Source organism: Haematobia irritans, chromosome 1, assembly GCF_050003625.1.
Source record: "Haematobia irritans isolate KBUSLIRL chromosome 1, ASM5000362v1, whole genome shotgun sequence".
NCBI classification, from domain to species: Eukaryota; Metazoa; Arthropoda; class Insecta; order Diptera; family Muscidae; genus Haematobia; species Haematobia irritans.
The window spans coordinates 261,760,761-261,787,725 of record NC_134397.1 but is presented as its reverse complement, the minus strand read 5'-3'; the positions used below and the strand labels follow the sequence as shown (position 1 = coordinate 261,787,725).

General features: G+C 29.1%; 2 protein-coding genes across 5 annotated transcripts in view; both read left to right on the top strand.

Annotated features, from left to right (window-relative positions):
- LOC142221654 (uncharacterized) overlaps positions 1-26,965 on the top strand; it is a 281,060-nt gene that overhangs the window by 64,987 nt on the left and 189,108 nt on the right. The window lies entirely within an intron of this gene.
- Positions 1-26,965, top strand: part of LOC142235999 (uncharacterized) — a 69,164-nt gene that overhangs the window by 24,401 nt on the left and 17,798 nt on the right. The window contains exons 6-7 of the mRNA XM_075307250.1: positions 12,351-12,489; positions 14,887-14,996. Of these exons, the coding sequence (XP_075163365.1) occupies positions 12,351-12,489; positions 14,887-14,996 (249 nt within the window). The remainder of the gene's footprint in view (positions 1-12,350; positions 12,490-14,886; positions 14,997-26,965) is intronic.

Here is a 26,965-nt window from a genome sequence, read left to right as displayed (position 1 = left end):
TGTCCGTCCGTCCGTCTGTTGAAACCACACTAACTTCCGAACGAAACAAGCTATCGACTTGAAACTTGGCACAAGTACTTGATATTGCAAATGGGGCATATCGGACCACTTTTACATATAGCCCCCATATAAACCGACGCTCAAATGTGGCTTGCGGAGCCTCTTGGAGGAGCAAAATTCATCCGATCTAGTTGACATTTGGTACATGGTGTTGGTATATGGTCTCTCACAGTCATGCAGAAATTGGTCCACATTGGTCCATAATTATATATAGCCCCCATATAAACCTATCCCTAGATTTGGCTTGTGGAGCCTCTATGAGAACAAATTTCGTCCGATCCGGCTGCAATTTGGTACATGGTGTTAGTATATGGTCTTTAACAAACATGCAAAAATTGGTTCACATCGGTCTATAATTATATATAGCCCCCATATAAACCGATCCCCAGATTTGTCTTGCGGAGCCTCTAAGAGAAGCAAATTTAATCCAATCCGGCTGAAATTTGGTACATGGTGTTAGTATATGGTCCCTAACAACCATGCAAAAATTGGTCCACATCGGTCCATAATTATATATAGCCCCCATATAAACCGATCCCCAGATTTGGTCTCCGGAGCCTAATGGATGAGCAAAATTCATCCGATTCGATTGAAATTTGGTACGTGGTGTTAGTATATGGTCTCTAACAACCATGCAGGAATTGGTCCATATCGTTCCATAATTATATGTAGCCCCCATATAAACCGATCTCCAGATTTGACTTCCGGAACTTCTTGGAGGAGCAAAATTCACCCGATCCGGTTGAAATTTGGTAGGTGGAGGTAGTATATGGTCTCTAACAACCATGCAAAAATTGGTCCATATCGGTCTATAATTATTCCGGAGCCTCTTGAAGGAGCACAATTCATCCGATCCGGTTGAAACTTGTGTAAGTATATGGCCGCTAAGAACCATGCAAAAATTGGTTCATATCGGTCTAAAGTTATATATAGCTGATCCCCAATTAGACAAAAATTGGTCCACATCGGTTCATAATCATGGTTGCCACTCGAGCCAAAAATAATCTACGAAAATTTTATTTTTACAGAAAGTTTTGACAAAGTTTTATTTCTATAGAAAATTTTGTCAACAATTTATTTCTATAAAAAATTTTGTCAAAATTTTATTTCTATAGAAAATGTCAAATACTTATTTCTTTAGAAAATGTCAAAAATTTATTTCTATAGAAAATGTCAAAATTTTATTTCTATAGAAAATGTCAAAAATTTATTTCTGAAGAAATTTTTTGTCAAAATTTTATTTCTATAGAAAATTTTTGGTCAAAAGTTTGTTTCTATAGAAAATATTTCTCAAAAGTTTATTTCAATAGAAAATTTTATTTCTATAGAAAATTTTGTAAGAATTATATTTGTGTAGAAAATTTAGTCAAAATTTTATTTCTATAGAAAATTTTGTCGAACTGAATTACAAACGTATTTAATCTGTCTTTTTTCGTTTAATATATACCACGTGTTGATTTACTTACAATTAAGAAGACGGTGTTAGGAAGTTTTAAGATACCTTGCCATCGGCAAGTGTTACCGCAACTAAAGTAATTCGATTGTGGATAACAGTCTTTAGTAGAAGTTTCTACACAATCCTTGGGGGAGGGTACATAAGATTCGGCCTGGCCGAACTTACAACTGTATATACTTGTTTTTATAGTAGATTTTTGTGTTGAGTAAAACATTTGTGGAATTTTTTATTTAACATCTTTTAAACTTAAAAAAAAAAAATATATTGGAAAAATTATATTTTCTTCTGTCCAAGTACATTTTATCATTTGGTAGTGACAAACATGTTACATGTTCCCCGTCCAAAAATAACATTATGCTCTTTAAACAGATTTGAGGTTATGATATTCCTTTTCCGAGTCATACGTAGAAATAGTACCAATTTTAACGATTTACCATTTACTTTTGCCCAATTTCGTACCACTGTTCCCTCTAATACAGTTATTTTTGTCTTTGTATTGCGTATTCCTGTGAAACCCTTTGTTGGGGCTATAAATCAAATATCATACAATGCCATACTACCATTTCTATTGTATGCCATATGAATGTGTATCTACTGTGTTAACTAACACATATACACACATACACTTTGAGAAATAAAATGGGTCAATCAAATTCATAAAAAATGTTACCGCTCTCCACTATGGCAAAATTTTAAAGAGACATGGGCGCTGTAGTAGTAGTGGGTATTTGATTATACTCTGATACTTTGTAATTTTTTTCATGGTTCCGACATCCATGATCCAATGAATGGTATGTCACATGGTTAACCAAAAATACCATAAAAACCAGGAATAATAAATGACCTTTAATTGTCAGTATATTCTAGAGAAATATTTGCTATGGTATTTTTTTGTTTTTGTATTGATTGCAATCAAATCAATTCAATGAAAAAAAACTTACCATTGTGTCCCATAGCCTGTATCTGTTAGATGGTCTTTAATTAAGTGGTAATTATTGCAAAAATGTTTTTCTCTTCTCAATTGAATGAATTTGCATTTTACTCTTTGATATTGGACATTCCTGTGGTATGTATGATGCCTATTGCAATAAAACTAGGTCAGTGGTAGATAACACACTTATGAATACCAAACTCACAAACATACACACATGTGTGGTTGAGATGATAAATGTTGACCGAATACAAAAGGAGTAGCATCTTTATTGAGGAGAATGTATTTGCGGTGCTCTTCACTTTGTTATTTGCTATTAGCTATCATCCTTATGGTGGAGAATCTTTATAGGACGTTAGTTATAGGCTACTTATTATGAGAGTTAAACAGAGAGACAGAGTGAGAGAGAGAGAGAGGAAGAGGTGTTGTGTTGTGGTGGGCTGCTTGGGGTGTATTTTAAGTGTCATCCAAAGTTTTGTTTGTTCTATTAAGAGAAACATAAATAAATTTGCATATGTTATAAACTTTTAAATAAATCAAGTTGAGGGTTAGGGTTATGAAATTTTTCACATTATTCTAATGGATTAATTTCGTAGGTAATGAATAATGATATAAAACTAATTAATTATATTTGCATAAAGGCAAACAGTGGAAGGGTGTATAATCAGTAAAAAAAGTTCTTGCCTAAGTTTGACGTTTGTTAACATATTTTCTGTGTTGTTTCAGTGACAATATCAATATTTTATATTTTATGTATATTGACTTATATGTATTTTTTAGTAAATATAAATTCTCAAATTATGTGAATGCCCATAATCGCAATTTTATGTTGCAAATTGACTACCCATAATGATTTTGCCTAATCTCTTGTGAGATAATAAAGGAGAATATGCATTTGAAATGAATAGTTGTGATCAACCATTGATTATTGGAGGGGTCAAACTTTCTTGGAGTGTTTGTTCTATATATGGTCGCATATGTGTGTATATCCAAATGTTTGTAACCCGTGATGTACACAAAAGGTATCTTATGATTTATAGCCCTTCACAAAGTTTTTGAGAACCTTTATTTACAAGGCTTGCCTTTTATATTTCGGTATTGGGAAACCCTAGTATTGCAAACTGCCAAATGGCAACTCTAACGTAAATCTTGATATTGTGGGAATATACTTACTCAGAACATTTTGTCATACGAGCGCTATTTGTTTTGTTTACAGTTAATTTTATTTAAAAAAATCATCTTGCCCCCAAAAAAATAGAATTAAATCGTGAACATTTTCGTGCAATGATTATTTTTTATAACTTTCGACGTGGCTTAAAACAACAGACGAACTTAATTCAAATTTGGTGTTGCAACTCTTTCCATAACCAGCGTTTATCGATTGTATGGTGAAATCAACCGAGGTCGTTGTTCACTCCAACACGAATTTCGTGAAGGTCGACCAAAATCTGTTATTGTTCCAGAAACTATTGATGCTGTGCACCAACTATTATTGCAAGATCGACATGACAAATCGAGAGACAACCTTAAGCATTAATGGGATCGAGTACACTGAAAGAAGAGTTTTCTTTTCGGAAGAACGAAATTTTAGACAAACGAAGTTTTCTTTCGACGCTAAAAATTTTCTTTAAATACAAATGACTTGCAACGATTGTGCAAAGCTTCTCATAAATTCGGGTTTATTTGCTTTTTGTCAAAAATTTCGTTTCGTAGGAAAATATTTTTTCTTTGGGTGTATACATGCAATGTTGCATGAATAATTAGGACAGATTAGATACCACTGCCTGTTGTCCGATTCTATCTTTATGTTAGCTCAAGGAACAAGGGACCTCCTTTTTATAGCCGAATCTGAATGGCCGTCCACATTGCGGTGAAATCACTTAGAGAAGCTTTGAAACTCTCAGAAATGTCACCAGCATTACTAAAAGGCGATAATCCTTCGCTTAAAAACTTTTATTTGGAGTTTGGCCGAAACTGGTTTGAACACATGACCCTGTGCACCCTAGAACAGACGCTAGCAAGGTGAGCATGATTACCATTGCACCCCGGTGGCTTCTGACCGCCAATCAATCGCTCAAAATTTAGCGCGTGTCGATTGGTCAAAAGAAATGCTCCAAAAATACGATCGCGATGCTGCCAAACACGTCTATGATTTTGTGACAGGAATGTAAAGGGTGATTTGTTAAGAGCTTGATAACTTTTTTTTAAAAAAACGCATAAAATTTGCAAAATCTCATCGGTTCTTTATTTGAAACGTTAGATTGGTCCATGACATTTACTTTTTGAAGATAATTTCATTTAAATGTTGACCGCGGCTGCGTCTTAGGTGGTCCATTCGGAAAGTCCAATTTTGGGCAACTTTTTCGAGCATTTCGGCCGGAATAGCCCGAATTTCTTCGGAAATGTTGTCTTCCAAAGCTGGAATAGTTGCTGGCTTATTTCTGTAGACTTTAGACTTGACGTAGCCCCACAAAAAATAGTCTAAAGTCGTCAAATCGCATGATCTTGGTGGCCAACTTACCGGTCCATTTCTTGAGATGAATTGTTCTCCGAAGTTTTCCCTCAAAATGGCCATAGAATCGCAAGCTGTGTGGCATGTAGCGCCATCTTGTTGAAACCACATGTCAACCAAGTTCAGTTCTTCCATTTTTGGCAACAAAAAGTTTGTTAGCATCGAACGATAGCGATCGCCATTCACCGTAACGTTGCGTCCAACAGCATCTTTGAAAAAATACGGTCCAATGATTCCACCAGCGTACAAACCACACCAAACAGTGCATTTTTCGGGATGCATGGGCAGTTCTTGAACGGCTTCTGGTTGCTCTTCACTCCAAATGCGGCAATTTTGCTTATTTACGTAGCCATTCAACCAGAAATGAGCCTCATCGCTGAACAAAATTTGTCGATAAAAAAGCGGATTTTCTGCCAACTTTTCTAGGGCCCATTCACTGAAAATTCGACGTTGTGGCAGATCGTTCGTCTATTCATGATGAAATGTCAAAGCATACTGAGCATCTTTCTCTTTGACACCATGTCTGAAATCCCACGTGATCTGTCAAATACTAATGCATGAAAATCCTAACCTCAAAAGAATCACCCTTTACGTGTATAAACCTGAAAATAAACAGCAATCGACTTTATGGGTTCCAAATCCCACCAAAGTTCGCCTATTTGCTCTGAAAAACTAGACATGTCGCAACCGTACTACAAGAACAACGTAGAACTCCAGCAAAAAATACTTTAGCAGTAAGAGTTTAGTTGCGCGTTTTGGTATACAATAAAGTAGGCAGTGCATCCACACTGCATGTATCGGTGGCAATAAAGTAAACGAGTCTCCAAACTAGTTTATGACCATTCGTTTACATTATTGCTACCAATTCATGCAGTACATATGCATGATAGGTTGTGCTGTTTTCCTTTATACCAACAATGGGAAACTCAAGATTATATATCACTTCTGAGCAATATTGGTATTGAAATAAGCAATTATATCAGCGCTATGTATAAGCTGATCTAAATCGGGACATTGCCCACAAAAAACAGAGCTGTGTCAGTTGTTTTGTAAGCAGTTGGTACTGCCTCTCACCCTTACAATCCTTCTGAAACAGTGCACCATTTTTTGATGGGACAGTCAATTTTGAGTGGTGCACAACTATTTGTATGCCAGTTGTGGTCCAAGAAATCAGGAAAACCAAATGCCGAAGACGGATCACGACAATGCGTGCTCAAACAACTGCACTCAAAACACCGATTTGATGAATCATCCTCCGTATAGTCCTGACTTGGCACCGAATGCCTTTATTCCCGCATGTAAAAAGACGAGAGGTCAACATTTTGCGACCACGGTTGCCACTTGTACCAAAAATTATCTACCAAAATTTGATGAAAACTTTTATGAAAAATTTACCAAATTGAAAAAATCGTGATCAAATTTTTTATCAAAATTTTATTTCTCAAGAAAATTTTTGCATTTCTATAGAAATGTTAGCAAAGCTTTATTTCTATAGAAAATTTTGTCAACATTTTTTTATATAGAAAATTTTGTCAAAATTCTATTTCTATACAAAATTTTATTTCTATACAAAATTTGGTCAACATTTTATTTCTATACAAAAATTTTTCAAAATTTTATTTATATTGATTATTTTGTCAAAATGTTATTTCTCTAGAAAATTTTGTCAAAATTTTATATCAATAGAAAATTTTGTTAAAATTTTATTTCTATAAAAAATTTGGACAAAATTTTATTTCTATACAAACTTTTGTAAACATTTTCTTTATATAGAAAATTTTGTCAAAATTCTATTTCTATACAAAATTTTATTTCTATACAAAATTTGGTCAACATTTTATTTCTATACAAAAATTTGTCAAAATTTTATTTATATTGATTATTTTGTCAAAATTTTATTTCTCTAGAAAATTTTGTCAAAATTTTATATCAATAGAAAATTTTGTTAAAATTTTATTTCTATAAAAAATTTGGACAAAATTTTATTTCTATACAAACTTTTGTAAACATTTTATTTATATTGATAGTTTTGTCAAAATTTTATTTTTATACAACATTTTGTCAAAATTTTATTTCCAAGAAAATTTTGTCAAAATTTTATTTCTATAGAAAATTTTGCCAAAATTTTATTTCTATAGAAAATTTTGCCAAAATTTTATTTCTATAGAAAATTTTGTCAAAATTTTATTTCTATACAAAATTTTGTCAAAATTTTATTTATATTGATAATTTTGTCAAAATTTTATTTTTATACAAAATTTGGTCAAAATTTTATTTCTATAGAACATTTTGTCAATATTTTATTTCTATAGAAAATTTTGTCAAAATTTTATTTCTATTTATAATTTTGTCAAAATTTTATTTCTATAGAAAATTTTGTCAAAACTTTATTTCAATAGAAAATTTTTCCAAAATTTTAGTTTTGTAGAAAATTTTTGTCATAATTTTATTTCTATAGAAAATTTTTTCAAAATTTTATTTCTAAAGAAAATTTTGTCAAAATTTTATTTCCATAGAAAATTTTGTCAAAATTTTATTCCTATAGAGACCCAGCAAAAAAAGCGTCGCCAAAAAAGTAATGCAAGTGTTCTTTTTGGATCCGGAAGTAGTGCAAAACTGACGCAGAAGCGATGAATTTAACATGGGCTTGTCATAGGACGGAAGTTCTCCATTGCAACAGCCGTTGCACTGAATTTGCGTCACTTCTTTAGGTGTGATCCGAATTCAATGTTTTGGATGTAAATTAAATAATTTTGTGATATTTTGGCAAATAAATAATTTTAATAATTTTTTTTTACAATTTTTAATGGATTTTAACGCTTGTCGGAAACGTTTGACCTCAAATATTTTCAAAAAATCAAAATTTTTCAGATTGGATTTAGCTTTTTTTTGGACAAAATTTAAATGATTTGTACCATTTTATGAATTCTTACTCTGTTTTTAACCTATTTGAAACAAAAAAGTTAAAATTACCCATTAAAAGTAGGAACAAACCAAGTTATAAAAAATTAGATTAAAAGAACTTCCTGGTTAGTTAAAATAAAGAACATAATTGAGAGTGCATCTTCTGGAAGTGCTTTTAAAGTTGTGCCTTTGGAAGAACTTCCACATTTTTTTGCTGGGGAATTTTGTCAAAATTTTATTTCTATAGAAAATTTTGTCAAAATTTTATATCAATAGAAAATTTTGTCAACATTTTATTTCTCTAGAAAATTTTGTCAAAATTTTATTTCTATATAAAATTTGGTCAAAAATTTATTTTTATAAAAATTTGGTCAAAATTTTATTTTTATACAAACTTTGGTCAACATTTTATTTCTATAATAAATTTTGTCAAAATTTTATATCAGTAGAAAATTTTGTCAAAATTTTATATCAATAGAAAATTTTGTCAACATTTTTTTTCTCTAGAAAATTTTGTCAAAATTTTATTTCTATATAAAATTTGGTCAAAATTTAATTTTTATAAAAATTTGGTCCAAATTTTATCTTTATACAAACTTTGGTCAACATTTTATTTCTATAATAAATTTTGTCAAAATTTTATTTCTCTAGAAAATTTTGTCAAAATTTAATTTCCATAGAAAATTTTTACAAAATTTTATTTCTATAGAAAATTTTGTCAAAATTTTATTTCTAAAAAAAATTTTGTCAAAATTTTATTTCTATAGAAAATTTGTTCAAAATTTTATTTCTATAGAAAACTTGTTCAAAATTTTATATCAATAGAAAATTTGTTCAAAATTTTATATCAATAGAAAATTTTGTCAACATTTTATTTCTATAGAAAATTTGGTCAACATTTTTTTTCTATACAAAATTTTGACAAAATTTTCTTTATATTGATAATTTTGTCAAAATTTTTGTACAAAATTTTGTCAAAATTTTATATCAATAGAAAATTTTTCAACATTTTATTTCTATACAAAATTTTGTCAAAATTTTATTTCTATACAAAATTTTTGTCAAAATTGTATTTATATTGATAATTTTGTCAACATTTTATTTTTATACAAAATTTGGTCAAAATTTCATTTCGATAGAACATTTTGTCAATATTTATTATACAGACAAATTTGTCAAAAATTTATTTCTATAGAAAATTTTGTCAAAATTTTATTCCTATAGAAAATTTTTCCAAAATTTTATTTTTGTAGAAAATTTTGTCGAAATGTTATTTCTATAGAAAATTTTGTCAAAATGTTTTTTCTATAGAGAATTTTGCCAAAATTTTATTTCCATAGAAAATTTTGTCAAAAATTTATTTATATTGATAATTTTGTCAACATTTTATTTCTCTAGAACATTTTGTCAAAATTTTATTTCTATAGAAAATTTTGTCAAAATATTATTTCTATAGAAAATTTTGTCAAAATTTTATTTCTATAGAAAATTTTGTCAACATTTTATTTCTATACAAAATTTGGTCAAAAATTTATTTCTATAGAAAATTTTGTCAAAATTTTATTTCTATAGAAAATTTTGTCAAAATTTTATTTCTATAGAAAATTTTGTCAAAATTTTATTTCTATAGAAAATTTTTGTCAAAATTTTATTTCTATAGAAAATTTTGTCAAAATTGTATATCAATAGAAAATTTTGTCAACATTATATTTCTCTAGAAGATTTTGTCAAAATTTTATTTCTATATAAAATTTGGTCAAAATTTTATTTTGATAAAAAATTTGGTCAAAATTTTATTTTTATAAAAAATTTGGTCAACATTTTATTTTTATACAAACTTCGGTCAACATTTTATTTCTATAATAAATTTTGTCAACATTTTATTTCTCTAGAAAATTTTGTCAAAATTTTATTTCCATAGAAAATTTTTACAAAATTTTATTTCTATAGAAAATTTTGTCAAAATTTTAGTTCTATAGAAAATTTGTTCAAAATTTTATTTCTATAGAAAATTTGTTCAAAATTTTATATCAATAGAAAATTTTGTCAACATTTTATTTCTATAGAAATTTTGGTCAAAATTTTATTTCTATACAAAATTTTGTCAAAATTTTATTTATATTGATAATTTTGTCAAAACTTTATTTTTATACAAAATTTTGTCAAAATTTTATATCAATAGAAAATTTTTCAACATTTTATTTCTATACAAAATTTTGTCAAAATTTTTTTCTATACAAAATTTTGTCAAAATTTTTTTTTATATTGATAATTTTGTCAACATTTTATTTTTATACAAAATTTGGTCAACATTTTATTTCTATAGAACATTTTGTCATATTTTATTTCTACAGACAAATTTTTCAAAATTTTATTTCTATAGAAAATTTTGTCAAAATTTTATTCCTATAGAAAATTTTTCCAAAATTTTATTTTTGTAGAAAATTTTGTCAAAATGTTATTTCTATAGAAAATTTTGTCAAAATGTTATTTCTATAGAAAATTTTGCCAAAATTTTATTTCCATAGAAAATTTTGTCAAAAATTTATTTATATTGATAATTTTGTCAAAATTTTATTTCTATAGAAAATTTTGTCAAAATTTTATTACTATAGAAATTTTTGTCAAAATATTATTTCTATAGAAAATTATGTAAAAATTTTTTTTCTATAGAAAATTATGTACATTTTTTTTTTATAGAAAATTGTGTCAAAATTTTATTACTATAGAAAATTTTGTCAACATTTTATTTCTATAAAAAATGTTGTCAAACTGAATTATATAGTATTTAATCGACCTTTTTTTTGTTTAATTTATACTCCGTATGGACTAACTTACAATTGAGTAGACGGTGTTAAGAAGTTTTAAGATACCTTGCCATCGGCAAGTGTTACCGCTACCCAAGTCATTCGATTGTGGATGGCAGTCTTTAGTACAAGTTTCAATGCAATCCATGGTGGAGGGTACATAAGATTCGGCCTGGCCGAACTTACGGCCGTTTATACTTGTTTTATATTGATAATTTTGTCAACATTTTATTTTTATACAAAATTTGGTCAAAATTTTATTTCTATAGAACATTTTGTCAATATTTTATTTCTACAGACAAATTTGTCAAAATTTTATTTCTATAGAAAATTTTGTCAAAATTTTATTCCTATAGAAAATTTTTCCAAAATTTTATTTTTGTAGAAAATTTTGTCAAAATGTTATTTCTATAGAAAATTTTGTCAAAATGTTATTTCTATAGAAAATTTTGCCAAAATTTTATTTCCATAGAAAATTTTGTCAAAAATTTATTTATATTGATAATTTTGTCAAAATTTTATTTCTCTAGAACATTTTGTCAAAATTTTATTTCTATAGAAAATTTTGTCAAAATATTATTTCTATAGAAAATTTTGTCAAAATTTTATTTCTATAGAAAATTTTGTCAACATTTTATTTCAATACAAAATTTGGTCAAAAATTTATTTCTATAGAAAATTTTGTCAAAATTTTATTTCTATAGAAAATTTTGTCAAAATTTTATTTCTATAGAAAATTTTGTCAAAATTTTATTTCTATAGAAAATTTTGTCAACATTTTATTTCTATTGAAAATTTTGTCAAAATTTTATTTCAATAGAAAAATTCGCCAATTTAGTTTTTATAAGAAAATTCTATAAAAAATTTAAAATCTACCAAAACATCAAGAATTCCAACCAATCTACCAAACAGTAAAAAATCTACCATGTTTTGTAGAATTGAACCAACTGTGGCAACCGTGTTTGCGACACCTGAAGTAGTGGTTGATGCATTCAGAATGCATTTTCTGGAGATACCTCAATCTGTGTGTTCTTCGACAATTGGTTCAAACGCGCGCAAAAGTGTATAGATCTTAATGGGAGAATATTTTGAAAACAATAAAGTGAGTTTTTATGGTTAATATTAATTTTGTTCTTCTCTAAAGGCCGGTACTATGTTCATTCTTGCGAAAAAATTTTATAGAAACCATTATTTCGCACATAGAAAGCGGTGTTTATTTAGGTAACAGGGACCGCTATTTAACAGGGAGCGATATTGAATTAAGTTGGTGGTTGCTGCGTGCTATTACAAAATTAACATTTTATTTTTCCTTGGGCAATTGATCTGCTACTCCTTTGATCCTTTGTATATTTTCGGAACAAAAATATGATCCACACAAATAGTTTTAATAAATAAATTATTTCTTAATTCACATTGGAAATGGCGCCATGCTATAAACGTCAGTTTTTCAACTCGAACAAAAAACAAAGTACCACGAATGGAAAAAATTTCGCTAGTTTTTCTCATTTCGTGGTTTTGTATGGAATTTCAACGCGAAAACCGAGCAGAGTACCGTTCTTAATACCGAAATATAAAAGGCAACACGTGTATTTATTTTATTTCGGAATTAATTTTTTCGATCTTTTTCTATTGCAATTAAATCTAGAATAAATTGTTTTGAACTTTTTTGGAATTTAATAGGCCATACAACCTCACAACTTACGCCTCTGTTTAATGTTTACAAACACATACGAGAACTCGTATATTTGTCGATGGTAAACTGTTTAAGTTATTTCTGCTACCAACAACATCCATATGACGATTGTTATAGCTGTTATTGGTAATGCTGTTACTGGTATTAGAGCATTGCATCGGTCATATATTTTTGTGTTCGAGAACATCTCGAAGCCCAACAAGTAAGGTAGAGATTTGTAGTCGTTCCCGTTTGGACCGATGTTTGTAAGTTCGAATACAACCATAACTCGTTTTCGTTTGTGTTGTATGAAACGGTCAATCAAACAACTTCAGTCTTCGGGATCAAACACAACGAGTCAAATTGTTTTCGAAAACAAAGTGAAGGAATCGAGGATTTCGAATCTTTTTTTGCCCTCACGTAGTAACAATAACAACAACTTTTATATGTATTGTACGTTTGTTTAGTTGTAAGTTGATGGAAAGGCGCTTGTGTATGAAGTAAAAAAATAACTTAAAGTGGACAAAACCTTCTGCATTTCTATGTAAAAAGGTATTAACAGCAAAACTAAATATTGCTCTAGTTTTTAGGAGAAACATTTGGGATGATATTTTTGGGCATTATAGTAAGTAATCGTTAAAAATCCAATTCACTTTTTCGTATAAAAAATAAGGGGCATTCGTATTTAAAGTAGAGGTGTGCACGTGACACGAAATTGTCGTGACTCACGAAAATTTTCGTGATTCGTGCGTGAATCGTGATTCACGCTCATGACAACAGCGTGAGTGTGCGTGAGCGTGATTAACAAACCAAAATGTCGTGCGTGAGCGTGAGTCACGAAAATAATATCTTCGTGAGTGTGCGTGAGTAACGAATTACACTCACGAAAATATTCCTGCTCACCAACATAAAACGCTTAAGAGTTAAATTCATTTACAATTTAGTGACACCTGGGATGTTAAGAGTTTAATAACACTCTCGATTTTAATAATGCTCATGTTTTCAGACACTTCGGTAAGGTAAATTAATCATAAAATTATTCGTGAGTCACGATATTTTTCGTGAGTCACGACTTTTCGTGCGTGAGTGTGCATTAGTACAAATTTTCTTTTCGTGAGTGTGCGTGAGCGTGAGTCCTACCAAAAAATATCGTGCGTGAGTGTGCGTGAGTATGATTTTTCAGTCGTGAGTGTGCGTGAGCGTGAGTAAAATATTACTCACGTGCACACCTCTAATTTAAAGGAAATAAAATATTTTTCCTTTTTCATTATATTACATGTTAGCCTGATACCGAAACAGGCAATTGACGTCCAAATGCATTATATCTAATTATACAATTATTCCTTAATCTATATCTGTCCATAAAGCTCGAATAATAATTGTATAATTTTCCTTTTTCTATAGAAATAAAATTTTGACAAAATTTTCCATAGAAATAAAATGTCGACAAAATTTTCTATTGAAATAAAATTTTCACAAAATTTTTTATAGAAATAAAATGTTGATAAAATTTTCTAGATAAATAAAATTTTGACCAAATTTTCTATAGAAATAAAATTTTTGATAAAATTTTCTATAGAAATAAAATTTTGATTAAATTTTTTATAGAAATACGATGTTGACAAAATTTTCTATAGAAATAAAATTTTGAGAAAATTTTCTATAGAAATAAAATGTTAATAATTTTCTATAGAAATAAATTTTTTTATAGATTTACTCGTTTGCGAATAAGTTCATTGTTCTTTACTTCTAAAAAAATTTCCCTGAAGACGAACATCGGAGATGTTTCGAAATATTGGATAATATTAAATAAAAATACAACTCAAAAAAACAACAACATCTGTTTTTATTCATATGACCTCAAATATAATACAAATATAATGTTGATAAAATTTTCTATAAAAATAAAATTTTGACAAAATTTTCTATAGAAATAAAATTATGACAACATTTTTTATAGAAATAAAATTTTGATAAAATTTTCTATAGAAATAAAATTTTGATAAAATATTTTATAGAAATAAAATTTTCACAAAGTTTTCTATAGAAATAAAATTTTGATAAAATTTTCTATAGAAATACAATGTTGATAAAATTTTCTATACAAATAAAATTTTGATAAAATATGGCCCGTTTGCAATACCATCCGACCTACACAACTACTTATGCCAAGTTTCAAGTCGATAGCTTGTTTCGTTCGGAAGTTAGCGTGATTTCAACAGACGGTCGGACGGACATGCGTAGATCGACTCAGAATTTCACCGCGACCCAGAATATATATACTTTATGGGGTCTTAGAGCAATATTTCGATGTATTATAAACGGAATGACAAACTTAATATACCCCCTTCCTATGGTGGATGGTATAAAAAACAGACAAAAAATACAAAAATAAATTTACTTTTGCTAGTTACATATAAAAACATAACAAATTTAAACATTTACCTTGTTAGAATTACTCATTTTATCGTCAATAAGCTTAACTATTAATTACACACTTATATCTAAAGAAACACAAACTGTATGACTTCTTTTCGCATTAAGCATGATTCCATTTTTTGTCATAACATACTCGAGAACTTTGCAAATTCCCGAAACTCCCGCTAAATGTTCGAGTATTCTCGATTATCCCGTTTCACCAAATGCAATCGAATGTTTGCTTGCGACCGAGAATGGAAACAACTGCACAACTTCAATTGTGTGACGTCACAACAACATTCACTCGATACTGAATTATTGGGTATGATTCAAACCATGTCTCATTCATACATTTACATTCATTCGAACCGATTCGATCAAGCTAGTGTTCTCATTCTATTCATTCGATCAATGAAGATTATTCAGTCTTCTCGAACCGTTTCATGAGTGCAGTTGTGTGCGCTATGAATGAATGTTCTCATGCAATGCTCTAACTGGTATGCTAGCTTAACCAGAGAGAAGAGAAGAATAAAATGAGAACAATGTGAGTTGTAAAGTTATATGGTTACAATATGTGTGGGGAGTTGATATGGATGTTATTTTGTTTTTGTTTTCTGCGATCTATCATTGGAGGTCGAGGTTGGGAGTTGAAAATAATGAGAATATATAGCTATATGTATGTATGAATGTATGTGGATACGTCTCCTGGCAAAGCATCTAAATGTTATTATATTTTATTCGTACTTTTGTATAGTATGTATGTGTGTGTTCAAGACATTTTTAGTATATGCGGGTCCTTGTGAACTTTGCTTTGTTGTTGTTGTCGAAGTTATTTTTGATGTTGTCGTTCTTGTTTCTCGAATTTTTGTTGATTGTCCATGTGGTGGTTTTCATGCTTTCATTTCATTTACGGTTTCATAATATTCTCTTCATCTTGTTTGTTATTATAGTTTCTTTTGTATTATTTTTGCCATTAATGGAAATTTAGTGTTATTACAAGCAAATTTGCAAAGGGTGATCATATTTGGATGATGTTCCCATATTGCTCGAGGATTTGGGGGAACAGATAACACAAGTTGGGATTTTACTGGCTGGCATAAAGCCCAGCTTTGGCTTGAAATAAATACCGAAATCCAACATCGTTGAATCAATGTCAACATTTTTGAGACTGTGAGTGAGTGTAAATCACTTCCGCAAGACTTAAGCTCGTTCTCACATCGTTAAAAAAGTCATCATTCCTAAATCCTCTTGAGTTTCCTGTAATTTCCAATAATGGTAAAAAATCAATAAAGAATTCCCATACATTGTAAAATGTTGACAGAATAAAAGCTAAAAAACAAGTTGACATTACTTTAGCGGACAAATATGTACGTCCAAATGAAAAAAAGTTGACAACAAAAAATATGGAGAAATCCAATAAAGCAAAAATAAAAAAATGTTCAAAGAATTCATTTATTTTAAAAAGCAATAGGGGCGATTCTTCGTTCCTTTGTGCTATTTCTTTAATGGTGGATGCCAGAAAAAAAAACATTTGTCCATCTATGTTATGGATAGCTTGGAATCGAAGTGAAAATATGAGAAAAACATCGGTTTATTTGTTATGATGTTTTCTTATGTGCTTGATTTAATTAATTTTTTTTATTAAATATTTTCTCTTAGCAAAACATAGACCTTCGCCGATTTTTTCATAAAATATTTTAGCGAAATTAAAGAAAGAAAATAATTGTTATTTTGAAAATAATAAGAAATAATAATAATAATAATTGGAAATTTTTTTGGCTAAGGGTTTACTATAAAAATAATTAATTAATATTTCTAAACACGGGTAGCTGATGAGTATTTTTGGAAATTAATTCTATGATGACTAAAAGGTCTGTAACCACGGTTGTTACAGTTGGTAGAATACTACCAAAAATGATAGATTTTTTACTGTTTGGTAGAATTCTTGACGTTTTGGCAGATTTCGCAAAATATTCCTCTCCACCTAAGAGGTACTATACAAATTTAATAGAAACAAAAAGTTTTGACAAAATTTTCCATAGAAATAAAAAATTGACAACATTTTCTATAGAAATAAAATTTTAACAAAATTTTCTATAGAAATAAAATGTTGACAACATTTTCTATACACAGCAAAAAAAAAAAAACAAAACAGTTAAACTAACGCTAAATTTAATTTATTTTTATTGGAAAAATTTATTTGCTTGTAGTTAAATTTTAATATTTTTATCGAAATTTTCCACAGCTTAATGAAATCTTACTTTTTTAAGTATGTCTCAAAAATTGTATGAACTAAACGTATAAAGTTCAATGACCGTACACATAAGTTCAATATGAACTAAAACAATCGAAATTTTTCGTACGATTCCCAAAAATAGTAAGAATGAACTACTGTATGGTTAAAATGGTCATGATTTGGCGCCAATGATTTTCTTCTTTACTTTTAGTTAATTTTTTTCTTCTAAGAGATGATGTAATTTCGTGAACTGCAGTTAAAAAATCCAACATGGCATTAAAATTTCCTGGTTTTAATAATGCTTTGTGGAAATCTCAAAATGTGGAGTAAAATTTAATTCAATTTTCGTGCGTGGTAGTTCATTCTTCCTAAAAAATAGTTCATTTTTTTCGGTGTAGAAATAAAATTTTGACAAAATTTACATAAGAAATAAAATTTTGACAAAATTTCCTATAGAAATAAAATTTTGACAAAATTTACAATAGAAATAAAATTTTGACAAAATTTCCTATAGAAATAAGTTTTGACACAATTTTCTATAGAAAAAAAATTTGACAAAATTTTCTATACATATAAAATATTGACAAAATTTGTTGTAGAAATAAAATTTTGACCAAATTTTCTATAGAAATAAAATGTTGGCAAAATTTACAATAGAAATAAAGTTTTGACACAATTTTCTATAGAAATAAAATTTTGACAAAATTTTCTATACATATAAAATATTGACAAAATTTGCTGTAGAAATAAAATTTTGACAAGATTTTCTATAGAAATAAAATTTTGACAAAATTTTCTATAGAAATAAAATTTTGACAAGATTTTCTATAGAAATAACATTTTGACAAGATTTTCTATAGAAATAAAATTTTGACAAAATTTTCTATAGAAATAAATTTTTGACAAGATTTTCTATAGAAATAAAATTTTGATAAAATTTTCTATAGATATAAAACATTGACAATATTTTCTACAGAAATAAAATTTTGATAGAACTTTCTATAGAAATGAAATTTTGACAAAATTTTCTATAGAAATAAAATTTTGACAAAGTTTTCTATAGAAATGAAATTTTGACAAAATTTCCTATAGAAATAAAATGTTGACAACATTTTCTATAGAAATAAAATTTTGATAAAATCTTCAATAGAAATAAAATATTGACAAAATTTCCTATAAAAATATAGTTTTGACAAAATTTCCTATAGAAATATTGTTTTGACACAATTTTCTAAAAAAAAATTTTGACAAAATTTTCCATAGATATAAAATATTGACAAAATTTTCTATAGAAATAAAATTTTGACAAAATTTTCTATAGAAATAAAATTTTGACAAAGTTTTCTATAGAAATGAAATTTTGACAAAATTTCCGATAGAAATAAAATGTTGACAACATTTTCTATAGAACTAAAATTTTGATAAAATTTTCAATAGAAATAAAATATTGACAAAATTTCCTATAGAAATATAGTTTTGACAAAATTTTCTATAGAAAACAATTTTGACAAAATTTTCTATAGAAAACAATTTTGACAAAATTTTCTATAGAAAAAAATTTTGACAAAATTTTCTATAGAAAAAAAATTTGATAGAACTTTCTATAGAAATAAAATTTTGATAGAACTTTCTATAGAAATAAAATTTTCTATAGAAATACAATTTTTACAAAATTTTCTAAAGAAATACAATTTTGACAAGATTTTCTATAGAAATAAAATTTTGACAAAATTGTCTATAGAAATAAAATGTTGACAGCATTTTCTATAGAAATAAAATTTTTAATAGAAATTAAATTTTGACAAAATTTTCTAAAAAAAAAATTTTTACAACATTTTCTATAGAAATAACATTTTGACAAAATTTTCTATTGTAATGTAATTTTCACAAAATTTCGTATAGAAATAAAATTTTGACAACATTTTCTATAGAAATAAAATTTTGACAAGATTTTCCATAGAAATGAAATTTTGACAAAATTTTCTGTAGAAATAATTTTTTTAATAAGATTTTTTGTTTGGTAGGTTTTTGGTAGCATTTTTTCCAAATATTGGTAGATTATTTTTGGCTCGTGTCTTTTTTTACACATATGAAAATTTATGCAAAACAGACGATTGTTAATGTAATGTAAAATTATAAAATTCTATTTCTCTATCACTTCGTAATGCATTTTCATTTGGCATTTGCATATTCGTTTTATTTTGAGAAGATGTTTATGGCGTCCTCATTGACGTCGCCATTGTCACCACTAACTACATCGATAGTGTAGTGGGCGTGTAATTTGCAAATTTTTGTTTTGTTTTTGTTGTTTAATTTTTATTGATTTTGATTTATCGTTTATTTGTTGTCGTGGTTTTTCATTTTTATTTTATTTTTGTATTTTATTAAGTTGTTTGTTTATTTTTTTTTTATTTTGCAAACCATTACATTTACAGAAATTCTACTATAGACAATAACAACACGCTACACTAAAAAAAATATTTTTAATATTTAATAGTTTGTAGATTTTTATTCGAAAAAGTCGTTTTGTGAATAATCGATTAGATAACATTCAAGGTAATGGAATTTTTTAAACGCATGCAAAAGTTATTACTCAAAAAAAGTGAACCCTATATGGCACTAAATCCTATTTAATTCTATTTTAGTTCATGGTATTATTATGGTTTCTTGACGTTAATATTTTTTGTGTACGTTAATTAAATGAACTAAAAAAGGGGAAAATTATACACACATATGATTTACTAAATTCATGTCTACTACACAAAATTGTTCAGAATTTCTTAAAATTTGTAAATTTTACAAATAATGTTCCTATCATAAACTTTATATGGTACTAAAGACATTTTAGCAATTTTGAACTTAAATTTTTTTCCTTCAAACTTCGAAATTTTCTTAAAAAAAAATAATTACGTTTAATAAATTTTGTTGAATTTTTCGAAATATATTTACTTATTTTTGTGAAATTGGCTTGATATCAACGTTTGTAATATCGTTTAGTTAAAACTAAATCAAAAATGTTCCTTCCTGTTTGTTTTTAGTGTATGGACCTCAAAGGGGAATATTTTGAAAAACAACAAAGCTTTGTTTGATGATTAATATTTGTTTTTGTCTTGTAATCCCGAAATAGAAAAAAACAACCCTCGTATTTATCTGCTTGTTCAGTCTAAGTTTGTTTTGATATTGTGATCTGTCCTATTGCACTTTGTTCATACATTGTACCATAAAGCGATAGTTTTTTTTTCGCATTTTTAGTATAAGTCTCTTGTGATTTATATCGTTAGCTGTCACTCTCACTCTCTCTAAATATGGTTCCTGCTTTTCTCTTAACTGTTTTTTATCTCAAAGCATTATTAACGTGAATTGTAATTTTAAGGCTTCATACCATCCGAACTTAACCTTACAATTTATACTTTATTGCCAAGTTTTTCACAAATTTTAATTAATTTTAATTTCAATATAAATTATACTCGCATTATTTATTATTCCAGACTTTCCATGCCACGAACATAAATCAATTGATTTTTTTTTTGATTCGATTTGGCATACTCTTAATTAGATTTTACACACACACACAACGATAAGAATTGAATGGAGAACCTCATTTTACCACTCTACCAAAAATTAAAAATCAGACGATGTTCGTGCATCTTAGTAAAGATCCTTACCAGTGAATACCTTATTCTCACGCCCACCTTTTTTCACCACATACTCCATCCTTCACAAAAGAAATGTCATTTGTTTATTTATTATTTGAGAACTTTCATTCTTTGTGGTGGTAGTTGTTGTTGTAGTCTTTCTTTTGGCAATAAACATTGCAAGAAACATGCTTATTTCTTGTTTATTTAATAAGTGTGAGTGAGTGGGTGCGAATGAGGTGAGATGTATTCAACATTCTCACTAAGAATAAATTCTCTTGTGGTCTTTATGTGTGTATATATTGGAGTAAGCATTCCGTATACCCTCACCAAATTATTTTTTAGCGTCTTCGGTTCTGGCATTGTCATCGTTGATGTCGGTTTCTGTTGTCGTTGTTGTTGGTAGTTTTGTGTGGTTATGGTGTGGTGTTATTTAAGACTTGTAATATCTCCTTAATATGAAATACATTGTTGTTGTTCTTATTACTAACTTCTCATAGTTGTTTTCGTTTCATTGTTGAAAATTGCTGATGTTGCTATCATTGTCACCACACTGTTACGCTAACACTACCCAGCGGGAAATGGAAGCGACGTGGAATCGATGATGGAAGTGCTGTCCGGGTAGCTATAAGGCCTGGGCGCTGCATTACGTGTTCATTTCAAAATAACATTGGATTGGATTGGAGACCAAGGCCTTGCCTCTCGCTTCTATTCGTATGCCTTCTAGAGGTGGTGTCGTCGATGCCATGTTATCAGGCCTTCATACTAAGTACAAAAATCATGCCTTCCAAAGAAGGCCCTCAAACAGGCCTGGTCAGGAAGGCGTAAAAGAAAGCGTGTAAAAATAAATATTTTGAAGGCAAGGTTGTCTATGAACTGAACATTTGCCCTCATACCTTTTACGTTAGAATTTAATTTGACTTACTTTTCCTATACAGTTTATCTTCTTCTTTTGATTTTAATATTTACCTCAAGTGTATTTTTATTTTTCTGCTCCGTCGGGATTTGAACCGGGGTCCTCGTTATTGGTAGTCCTACACTCATCCACTGGCCTACGACACATTTATGTGATGTGGGCACCAAAAGGTGAACTTAAGCTACACGTGAGGTCATTCCGCGTTCCCTTCTGTTGGAAGTGAACGTGTAATGGGTATCGGATCTTTTATATGTTACAGAGAATGACTTCTAGAAGGCCAAAGTTAGGAGTAACTAGACATAAGCAAATTAATAGCTTGGCAGCCAACAAAGAATGAGTATGGGATCATTGGTGGGTTCGAACAGATTCTACCATAGGCAAAGTTATAGATTTTTGTTATTATTAATTTAATTATTAATTATTTAGAAAGATTTATGTTTATTTATTTAACCGCACTATAAAAATAAGTAAATACGACCGGAATGTTAGGCAGGCCGAGTCTTATGGACCATCCACCATGTATTACGAAGAAAGTTCTACTAAAGACAATGTATCTTAAAACCTCTTAACATTGCCTTAATGTACATGGAGGTAGATTACATACCTATATAAGCTAAATCAGTTCTTGATCTTAACATAAAAATTTACAATTTCGATTGGATCGTATGAAATATGCCCCTGCAGAAGCGCAGGAAACCAAATATGGAAAGTGCTTAGGCAGATAGCCTCTAGTTGCTAGTGCCCGTATAAATAAGTTTATTGTAATTTGTAATTATAATAAATTAAATAATAAATAAATAATGGAAATTGTTTTTTATGGAGGCTACATATATCTTTGGAACGATATGGGCCACTTTTGCATCGTTGTTAGAGGCCAGTTACTAACACCACGTACCACATTTCAACTGGATCGAATGCATTTTTCATCTCCAGAAAGCGCAGGAAATAAAATCGGGGGATCGGTTAGGACTAATTTTTGTCTGGTTGTTACAGGCCACGGATGTGATAAAATTGTCTCCTCCAAGAGGATCGTGGGCTACACCTAAATGTGGTCCGATATAGCTCATTTGCAATACCATCCGACCTACATAAATAGTAGCTACTTGTACAAAGTATCCCGTCGCATAGTGGGGTATTTGACCCCCAAACTGGTATTAATTCAAGGGAACAACCGATTTACATGAAATTTGGCAAAACTTTTGCTCTTGTTAATAGTAGTATCTCTGTCAATTTTCAAAGAGATCGTGTCAGGTATATATATAGCGCCCGTATATTTAATCGTCCGATTTGAGTTTATATCCCATATTACTCAGCCAATTTTTTGAAATTTTGAACAAAAATTTTTTTGAGTGGCAAGCACTTTTACTATGTTCAGTTCAAACCTGATCGGAGTTATATATACCTACCCATATGTACAGGGTGGCTGATATGTAATGCAACAAGTGCTATAATTTTTATTTTTTTTAATTTTATTTTTCAAAAACAAGGGAGAACAAACTATAGTGACCATGTAGAGATAAAACTGCACATATACAAACAAACAATAAGTTCATAATCTTAAACTAAAATCTATTTTATTTAAATTTAGTACACGAATCTTTGAAATGATCGTGCCTATATCAAAGTTATAGGACCTTAAAGTAAGGCCGATTTCACTTAATATAAAGAAGAAAAAATGATTTAAGTGAATAATCTTTTAATTAACTGTGATATTGAACCCTTGTATTAAAGATAAAAAAAAACTTCAAAATAGGCTAATACTTATTTGGAGAATTTTGCATTTTTGGTTAAACATTTATTTGAAAATCCGAAAACATTTGTTGCATTAAAATGTATTTTTTATTCGAAATTTATTTATAGCTGTATACCTGTGTTGATATATCGCAAAACGTGAACGAAAATTCAATAAATGAGACCTGTATCCTAGCTTTAAATTCACAGAGCCTAGATCTAGAGCTAGTTAACTTTCAAAAAAGTGACTTTATATTAAAAAAAAAAAAACAATATTTCAGATTCAATAACGAAATCCTTAAGGAAAGTTCAAAAGATTTGAAGTCAAATAAATTATTCTGTGTGTAAGCTCTCACAACAACATTACAAAGCTGTATTATAACAACAACAAATAATATATGTTAGAAGACAAATAGATAAATATCACGATCAAAACAAACGTATAAAGTAAAACCAATGGAGAATATGTGGGTAAATTGATCTACAACTAACTATATGTCCAACTTAATCCCAAAAACAAGTATATACAGCAGTAAGTTCAGCCGGGCCGAATCTTAAATACCCACCACCATGAACCAAATATTAGGGTTTCCTTTGAAATTTCAAGAGGGCTAAAGGACTTGAGGACACTTCCCGAAGATAAATTTAAAGATTTCACCTATGAGGACTATATCAGATTCTGGATTTATAAGAACCATTTTTGCATGAGTTTTAGAGGAATCATTAACATCTCTTGTAAGTGTGCAAGAAAAATATAAAATAACGTCTTGATTTGAAATCTTAAATCTGTAGAAGTAAAATCTGGAATTTTTACATTGAGTTTCAAGCAATTTTCATGATCAGTATTTACAATTTCTGGCAAATCAGATAAAAACTACGGTTTCTAGAAATATAAAATATGGACCGATACTCACCGCTTTCGGCACACCTCTTTATGACCCGAAAATACCTCTAGATTTCCAATTTCAGGCAAATAGGATAAAAACTTCGGATTCTAGAAGCCCAAGAAGTAAAATCGGGAAATCGGTCTATATGGGGGCTATACAAAAATATGGACCGATACTCACCATTTTCGGCACACCTCTTTATGGTCCCAAAATACCTCTAGATTTCCAATTTCAGACAATTTGGATAAAAACTACAGTTTCTATAAGCCCAAGACCCCAAATCGGGAGATCGGTCTATATGGGGGCTATAACAAAATATGGACCGATACTCACAATTTTTGGCACACGTATTTGTGGTCCTACAATTCCTCTAGATTTCCAATTTCAGGTAAATTGAATAAAAACTGCGGTTTCTAAAAGCCCAAGAAGTAAAATCGGGAGATCGGTCTATATGGGGGCTATACCAAAATATGGACCGATACTCACCATTTTTGGCACACCTCTTTATGGTCATAAAATACCTCTAGATTTAAAATTTCAGGCAAATTGGATAAAAACTACGATTTCTATAAGCCCAAGACCCCAAATCGGGTGGTCGGTTTATATGGGGACTATATTAAAACCTGGACCGATATAGCCCATCTTCGAACTTGACCTGCCTGCAGACAAAAGACGAGTTTGTGCAAAATTTCAGCACGATTGCTTCATTATTGAAGACTGTAGCGTGATTACAACAGACAGACAGACAGACAGACAGACAGACGGACAGACGGACATCGTTATATCGTCTTAGAATTTCTCCCTGATCAAGAATATATATACTTTATATAGTCGGAAATCGATATTTCGATGTGTTACAAACGGAATGACAAACTTATTATACCCCCGTCACCATTCTATGGTGGTGGGTATAATAAGTAAATTTTAAGACATCGTCAGAAATGCTGTTTCGAATACAAAACTTCACTTTTCTGATTTTTTTGTTCCTATGGTGGAGGGTTAAAAAATATATTTTCTATTTTAAATACATTGGAAGGCGGGGAGGGATACTAATTTCCAAATTTCTGGCAAATGGATGAGAATAGCACATTACATGCTCTAGAACTAAAATCAACAACTATATCTAAATATAAATCATCTTGCGAAATAACAGCAAATTCTAATTTTGAGGCAAATCGGATTAAAACCGTGTCCTGTTAAAAATGTTGATACAAATGTTTGTTTGATGATTATATAAAAAAAAAACTGAATTTTCATTCTTATAACAACAATGTAGGTCCTTCTTTTTCCAATTCCCAAAGAAGGCACAGAATAATGTTTGCGGGCATTTTTTAGAAAGGAAGTGCAAGGCATTTAAGCATGCATGATAGGAGAAGGCATATGGGAAGGTGTTAAGGATCCCAAAATCATGGGTTAAGAAGGCATGATTTTTGCGGTACTTCGCAATTTTCCCGCTGGGTATCGTTAGCTGCATTAAGTGTAGCATGCTCGATTAAACAGTTGATTGTAGTTGTTATAGCATTTGTTGTACCTTGAGCTCTTCTTTCTTTAGTTATGACTGTGTGATTTATTTGTTTATTTAAATCCAAAAAGCAAGGATATTGAAGTCAGAGGGTGAATTATTATTTTCAACATTTAGAACATATAGATAAGGAGAAAATGATGCAACCATTTAATAATAAAATGCATAATAAATGATTTTCATAATATTTATAATTAATTATTCTCTTATCGTAAGGTACGAATCTTAAGGTACACTGAAAAAAATATTGCCTTGAGGTCATACGAAGGCAAATTTTGCTTAGCATAGAAGACACATTTCAATAATATAAAGTTATTTTCCTTGTCCAAAAGTCGATAAACTTTTCAATGAAGTCGTATTGTCCTTATAATTAAGTAATTTCACTTAAATATGGGTATCATAACACGAAAGATAAAATGTTTGGGCTAAGGTCAACTTGACTTTAATAATTCAGAACAATTCTTTAAATTTTTTCATTAAATTTAAAGAATTGTTCTGAATTGTCTTTAAATTTGTTGTCTTATTGCATCTTGACTGCAAAGCAAAAAATCGTTAAAATATAGGACATGTTTTTCAACACTTTATTTTAAAGACGTTTTTTAATTGAAACATATCATAATTTCTACTGGAAGTCGAGTCTTAATTTGGAAAATAAAGTTGTCGTTAACTCGTTTTTAAAGGACTTTGATAGCATATGAAGAAAAAAAAAGCTGAAAAAGCGAAAAATTAAAATTTGTTTTCTAGAAGCAAGTACACAAAACCCATATTTAAACAAGTAAGGAAAGTCTAAAGTCGGGTGGGGCCGACTTTATTATACCCTGCACCACTTTGTAGATCTAAATTTTCGATACCATATCACATCCGTCAAATGTGTTGGGGTCTATATATAAAGGTTTGTCCCAAATACATACATTTAAATATCACTCGATTTGGACAGAATTTAATAGACTTTTACAAAATCTATAGACTCAAAATTTAAGTTGGCTAATGCACTAGGGTGGAACACAATTTTAGTAAAAAAAATATGGGAAACATTTAAATCTGAAGCAATTTTAAGGAAACTTCGCAAAAGTTTATTTATGATTTATCGCTCGATATATTTATATGTAATAGAAGTTTAGGAAAATTAGAGTCATTTTTACAACTTTTCGACTAAGCAGGGGCGATTTTACAAAAATGTTGGTATTTTGATCATTTTTTCGAAATCAGAAAAACATATATATGGGAGATATATCTACATCTGAACCGATTTCAATCAAATTTGGCACACATGACTAT